Consider the following 7,397-nt stretch of genomic DNA (forward strand, 5'->3'; position numbering starts at 1 on the left):
AGAAAAACTGAACAAAATGAAGCTTTGAATAGTTAAAAAAAAATGAGGCCAGGTATTTTTTGCAGATAAAAATGGACTGATGACGTACAACAATCAATGAAAGGATCCAGGTATAAATTATTAAAAAAATTATGTTTAATGTTCTTGCAAAAAACTAAAATGTATCACGAAAATACTCATAAATTCTCTTTAATACATTGCAATTACAGCTAATATTTATATAACATTTACCTTCTTGAATAATGAGAGTAAGTAAAATGTTACGACAGGTACATCTGAAGATCTGGCTAGAATGCTCAAAACGGAACATCTTACAATAAAATTGTAGATCACAGCCTGAGGCAAAACTGAGTATTACTGTCACATTAAGTAATCTAGACAGTATTATTTGCAGAAGAAGAGGAACTGGAATGAGATAAACTGCAGCGACTTATTAAACTTACATGAGCAGTTACCCATCAAGCCTTGTAAGTTTAGCAGTGCAGCAGACCATCTCCACGTAAGTTGCAGTACCTTTATGTTGGTGTCAGCAGCGGCCGAGGCGCGCGCCATCAGCTTGCGCTGTCTGCGCTTCTCCTTCTCCTGTCGACGCCGCTCCTTCTCCTGGCGGCGCCTCTCACGCTCGATGCGCCGGCGCTCCAGCTCAGCCGCAACGGCGGCAGCCTGCTGCTGCTGCGCCGCTGACAGCTGTTCGACCGGAGGGGCGGGAGCCACAAATCCTGTGGTGCCATCTACTGCTCCTGTTGCAGATTTTGGAAGACTTCGAAAACCTGTCCTAGTCAAAATGTTTCATATGTGTCAACATGCTAAGTAGGATGCTAATGAGGAGAGGTTGCCAGTGACGGGATCAACTTTTTGAAACAATATGTAAAGAGAAGTATGATAAGATCCCAGATATCACACACTGTAGCCATTCATGCCGGTGGGCTCTCATTTGCAAGTATTTGATCAAAAAATGTGATTTTTAATTAATTTTATGTATTAATTTTGGTTTAATTTCTTTCATTTTAGCATGCTATTTTTTCATCCACGTTATTGCATTCAATATTTCTGTTTCTCATTTTGCTTGAATTTTGTTTTATTTATAATCCCTTCTTCTGTTTAAATCTTTGTATTATTTTGTCATTAGTGCAATAGGAATTTGAGTATGTTTTAAATGTTTGTATGATGATTACCATGCAAAACAATTAACATCTTGTAACAAAAAACACATTTTTGACACCACTACACACTCAACATAAATAATTTCGTCTCTTATTTTTTTTAAATGATACATCAGCATTTTCAAATATCTAATACTGCAATAGATAAATTATAATTACATTCACATTCTCAAAAATTCAGAGAGACAAAAGAATGAGACAAAGAAAAATAAGAGAACAAATGAAGAAGTTTGTATGATGATTAGAATGGTGTGACAAAGGAATAGAAATAAAAAATTAAATTTAAAACAACTGAATAAAGATACTGACCCAAGTCATTTTGACACAGATTTAGAAATAAAAAAAAATTACCACACCAGACGAGTTTTGAACCTACAACCTACCGCATGAAAATGTCTTACCCTATCCTTTCCACAATGCAACCTTCAGTATACTACATTTTTAACATTATTGAGCATCATATAAAATTCTGATTGTTTTTGTTGATTACCTGCAAATAAAGGGCCACTAGGGTGAATGGTTACAGGATTCGATACCTGGCTTCTTAACCTACATCACCATATAAATGGTTTCAAAAAGTCGATACCTCCACTGGGGACCTCTCGTTGTAAATGTCAAACATCCTCAGTCTATGAAAAATGGCACAATAAAGGTTCGATGCTATTGTGAAAGTGTGAAGTACTCATATGTCATCATCGTAGTCTTTGGTTCAAAGACAAATTTGATCAAGTGCTCTATGGTAGTCTATCTTGCGCAAGTCTTTTTGTCTTTACATACCTTCTGCAACCTACAGCACGATTTAAGCTAACTGGCAGCCAATAATAAAGTCCAAAGTTGTGACACTGTTGCGAGAAGTACTGTCTGCAAGCAGCTGCTATAGTGCTTTGCTCTCTGTGACGAAAGTAAATTGCTTTAAAGTCTTTATCTCCTACAGATGTCCCATAAAAAACTGTACAAAAAGAGAGTAAGAGCTCAATAGCTAGTGTGAAAACTGTTTTCTGCTACTTGTTTCTATGCTCCATACTGAAGTCCATGCTAGGTGGGTGGTTGCCTTACCATCACTTTATACACTGTTCCATCCAGGAATTTCCCATATTGTTATGAAATCCATGTTTGATGCAGACCCTTATAGCATCTCTATGCAGGTCACAATCTGTTCTTAAATTTAATATGTGCAGATGCTACATTTATTTTCAAAATTTGTGTGAACTTCACATGCAGAGAAGTTTCCCGCTTCAGAATAAGCATACAAAATGGCTTGTGTAATGGAAGTGGCAATGGGCAATGCAGTGGTAGGTGTCTGTGCCAGTACTACTTCCATTAATATTTTGCTAGTGCAAGCAGTCCTGCCTGGTGCCTGTCAAACAACAAGTAATTAAAATTACAAAGTTTTCAATGGTGTTGAGCCACAATTATACAATACTTTTTAAAGGAGTAAACTGTCGTTTGACTGTGTACTGTCATATTTATCTTTTGTGCTAAGCAGATTTTGGCTTCTATGTCATTATCAAGTTCAATGCTATATGTTGTTAGACCATGATTAAGTCATGTCTGAAGTGCCTTAACAGACATGACACAATAACTGACAACTTTTAGCACTGCACTTGATTATGGCATAAAAGGTGAAATATAGATAGTACAAGAGATAAGTAATACACGGTCAAATGGTGGTTCACTCCTTTAAAAAGTAATTTAAGTTGGTTTACATATCCATTTGAACCTGTTTAGTGTATTCAAACCTTTGTATCCCTCTACAATTTTCAACACTCACACTTCCATCCATTACCAAATTGACAAATCCTGAATGTGTTAGTATGTGTGCTATCAGCTTATCCCTTCTTCTAGCAAGGTATGTGATGATTTTCTCCTCATCCCAGTTTTTATCAGTGCATCTTCATTAGTTACCCAGTCTAGCCATCTATTCTTCAGCATTCTTCTGTAACCTCACATTTCAAAAGCTTCTATTCTCTTCTTGGCTGTGCCATTTATCATCCACATTTACCTTTAAAATAAGGGCACATTCCATACAAATACTTTCAGAGAATATTTCCTATCATTTACATTATATGTGATACTAACATATTCCATTTCTTACAGAAAATTTTTCCATACTATTACCAGGATGCATCATATATCCCCTTTACTTCTGCTGTCATCGGTTACTTTGCTGGCCAAGTAGCAATATTCATCTATTACTTCCAGCACCTTAATTCATAACCAGATTATCTCAATATCATCTCATTTATTCTGTGTAAGTTTTGTCTTAATTTTCTTAATGTTCACCTTGCAACCTCTTCCCAAGAGAGCACCTATTCTGTTTGACTGATCTTCTGAGTCCTCTGCTGTGTTGCACAGAATTACAATGTTACAGTAAAAGCTCAAAGTTTTAATTTCTCCTTCCTGAACTTGAACTCACTTCCTTCATTTTCCCTTGGTTTACTTTACTGCTTGCTCAATGTAAAGATTGAATATGGGAGCACAACAACAACCTTATCTCACTCCCTTCTAAATTACTGCATTATTGAGACGTCCTTTGACTCTCAGAATTGCAGTCTTTGGATAATTATAATGCATATGAAGGAAAATGCTTCTGAAAATCATTGTAGGGTCATTTCATGTCTAATGTCAACCATCTCAGATTTTGTAACATTATGTGGGCACGTTTGGGGATGTCTATTAATTATGTGAGCTCAAAATGGGAGGAGGTTCTAGCAAAATCTCATTTAAAGGGAGGGGGCAATAAAGGTCTCATGTCCACTTTATACTTCAGAGAATATACATTACAGTAATGGATAGCATTTTGTTTCATAAAATTAATCCCAAACATATACAATATTACAGTGCCCACAAGTCTTTAAGGCCTCTCTGAATCGAACACTTTACACTTGTGCATCCCCAGGATTCCCCAATTTGAAACAAGTGCTGCACGAGTGTCTGATTTCATTTGGGGAGAACACTGCCGTGCTGGTCAAAATCACTGCACATCAGACAGGCACTCGTGATATACTACAACCCATGTAAAGCCAATGTTACTGTGTTCAACACGAATTTGTATCAAAGCTTTTACACTGCCCATTTTATGTGGCCTGTTGACAAGTAGAAACACACAGGTGAGCAAGAAGTAAATCATTTGTGGAAGGAAGCTAAGCTGAAGTTCATCAACAAGAATAGTCTTAGTGAACATATAAATCCAGAGAGCAAAGAGATATGCAATCATCAGTTCAAAGAAAAATAAAAAACATTGTAAGTAAAGGTTCAATGACATTTAATATATATAACATATCGATGAAAGTCAATTTTTTAGGTAACTGTCAAAAGGGTTGATACTATTTCCATGGAGTCTTTTTGCCATCTGTTTGTCTGAACACTAGTCATAGTTAGCATATTTAAATAAAATGTTTTTAATCATGAGTTAAAAACACTGTTTAATATAGTTTTTAAATAAAACATGTTTTTTCTGAAGTGTTTTAACCAATCTTTAAGTAATTAATGAACATCCCCTTTCCTGAAAGAGCAACATTTCTAGTGCACAATTGAGTTCAAGAGTCTCTTAACTGAAGGGTCACAGGAGGTTGTCAAAGCACATAAAGAACTTTCGTCAATTTTGAAGAACTGTATTTCAGTAAATAATTTTCTTAAAGCTGCAAAAATTGTCAAAATGGGTGATCCATATGTACTGTGCTCTTTATTTAAGTCTTTTTGTCATTTACTAACTACTTTTGCTCCAGGTGGCTCTCAGAGAAATCATAATATTTTGCTGAGACCAAATTGCTCCAATATATAAGCAGACTCATCTTTTCACAAGGTTTAGAAAGTTATCCTTTTGTGACCTAACTGTCTTGTAGCAAGTTTATAAAACGTACAGGTTTGGTTATTTTTACGTTTATTGTTTTTCAAACATATGAAGCTGAAATTGGGAAAAAAAGGTGGCTTGTAAATGCAAGGGACACATGATCCATACTTGCATAAGGGCCACATACTTGCGTAAGGGACACATGATCCATCCATACTTGGGTAAGTTACCATCAATAAATCCCCAATTCCTTAAGGAATCAAATTTCCATCTACAAAAGGGCACCAATTGTCTGTTAACTTTCCATATACTTTAATGTGTCAAATCACTGATGTTAAGCACGTAGAAGAGAAAAAGTTTTGGAAAGGTTTGAAATGATTCTTTAATTTTGTTCGAAATTGCTAAAAGCCCTTATTAGGAAACACTGGATGAATATAGTCTGGATAGTTTGTGCCTGATTTTAAGCAAAAGCTATTTTTCACAGATCTCAATGTTTATGATATATCTCCTGAATGAATGATGGAGGCCAAGTCTGAGGGCAAAAGGGCATGAGGGAGACTTAGAACGAGACAGATGGTCACTGTAAAGGCAAATTTAAGAAGAAGGAATCTGGACTAGAACATAACAGTTATAAAAGAAGAATGGTGGAAAGACAGAGGAAAGTGGAGAAGTCCCATACATTTCCCAAAACAGCTCAGTGCTAGATAAAGGGGAAACGAAAAGACAATGATCTCTTGAACCATGTGTCTTACAATGATATAATTTTGTAGGAACATCCAGTGTCTTATATAGAGACGGTCTGCAAAGTGTAGCACAAGTAGAGTTAGTAGTAAAGACGTAATAAATGAAAATATAAGTGCTCATTTAGATGTTATACTGTGTGCCATTTTAAGCAGAAGTTAGTTCTTCACACATCTAAATGTTTGTGATGTCATATCTCCTGAACTATGTATCATACAATGATATAATTTTGTAGGTACACTCAGTGGTATATGTGTGTACCGTTCGCAAACTGTGTTGCATATAGAATTGGTAGTAAAGAAGTAATAAACTAAAACATCATTTCTGATGTTGAAGTTAAACTGCATGAACCGCAAAGCTCCTGGAAGTTGTTAGACTGGCAACCTGCAACAGGCACTGCAAATTGAAAAGTAGTTTTTTGTGCACTACCAGGTTTCTAAAAAAATCTAACTATAGAAGATGCTGCCCAGAACAAATTATTTTAATGTAGATTTAAACTTGCGTTGTTTTCATATTGTAGACATGGGTATCACAGAACCCCCCCCTTCCCCCCCCCTCTCTCTCTCTCTCTCTCTCTCTCTCTGTGTGTGTGTGTGTGTGTGTGTGTGTGAACGTAATGTACCACTAAAATGACTCGATGAGCATCTACAAGACAATTGAGGGTGGACATCACATAATATTTTTACTGCTTGCTTTTTTGAGAAGACAATACTAGTTTTCTAAGTGAGTCTACAAGACGTTACTCAGTGAAAATATGCAAAATTAGTGAAGAGGCTGAAAATATGTGTTTGAGCACCTCAGTAACACACTTATCTCAGTTCAAGTTTCCATAAATATGTACATCAAAAATTTGGAGTGTTTCATCTTGTTTACTGACTCCTGTTCATAGGCTATGTCACTTTATGGCGTGATTATATTTGTTGTGTAGAACTGTATGTAGTGTATTTTCTCAAAACTAAGGAGTGTCCATTTTCAGACCACCAGTTTCTTGTTTGAACAATATCACTAACCATTTCCACTGTTGCTTTCCACCTCTAATGGGATTATTTTAACACTGGTATTTGTCTGCAAACAGTACCAATTCAGCTTGATGAATTTTGTGGAAGGTTATCAACATAAACGAGGAGGTGAAATAGACCTAAAATAGATCCCTGTGGAACTCCCTTTGTAATTTTTGTCACTAGTCACTAAAATTTACTCTCCATCCAACATTTTTTGACTTATTAAAAAAACTGTTAGCATTTTGCTTGTTAAATATGAGTCATACCAGTTGTTAGTAAAGCTATCAATTACACAAAACTAAAGTTTTCCTAAGAGTAATACAATCGACACAATCAAATGCCTCAGAAAGATAACAAAAATACTAACTGGTGATATTTTAGTATTTAAGGTTTGTAAGTCTGTACTCCTCAAAAGACACTCTTCAGCACATGTACACACAGCTGCACTGCTCACCTGCAGGTGGAGCTGGCAATGATGTCGACATCATGGGCAGCTGCAGCACGGCGGCCACTGAAGGCAGTAGCATTGCGGGACCAGTACAGTGTGACGCGGCAGCGGTGACGCGTGCCGCCAGGGCAGCCGCCACATCAGACAGGGCTGCTGCCGATACCGATCCGCGATCAGCGGGAGAAGCCGGAGGCACGTCTGTGACCGGAGCCACAGATGTGCCCGGTGTGGCGCCAGCCCGTTGCGCTCCA

General features: G+C 36.9%; 1 protein-coding gene across 1 annotated transcript in view; it reads right to left on the minus strand.

Annotated features, from left to right (window-relative positions):
• LOC126109383 (uncharacterized) overlaps positions 1 to 7,397 on the minus strand; it is a 78,478-nt gene extending 71,081 nt beyond the window's left edge. The window contains exons 1-2 of the mRNA XM_049914405.1: positions 7,153 to 7,397; positions 514 to 740 (exon numbers count right to left, since the gene is read on the minus strand). Of these exons, the coding sequence (XP_049770362.1) occupies positions 514 to 740; positions 7,153 to 7,225 (300 nt within the window). The 5' untranslated portion in view covers positions 7,226 to 7,397. The remainder of the gene's footprint in view (positions 1 to 513; positions 741 to 7,152) is intronic.

Source organism: Schistocerca cancellata, chromosome 12 (assembly GCF_023864275.1).
Source record: "Schistocerca cancellata isolate TAMUIC-IGC-003103 chromosome 12, iqSchCanc2.1, whole genome shotgun sequence".
Taxonomy (NCBI): domain Eukaryota; kingdom Metazoa; phylum Arthropoda; class Insecta; order Orthoptera; family Acrididae; genus Schistocerca; species Schistocerca cancellata.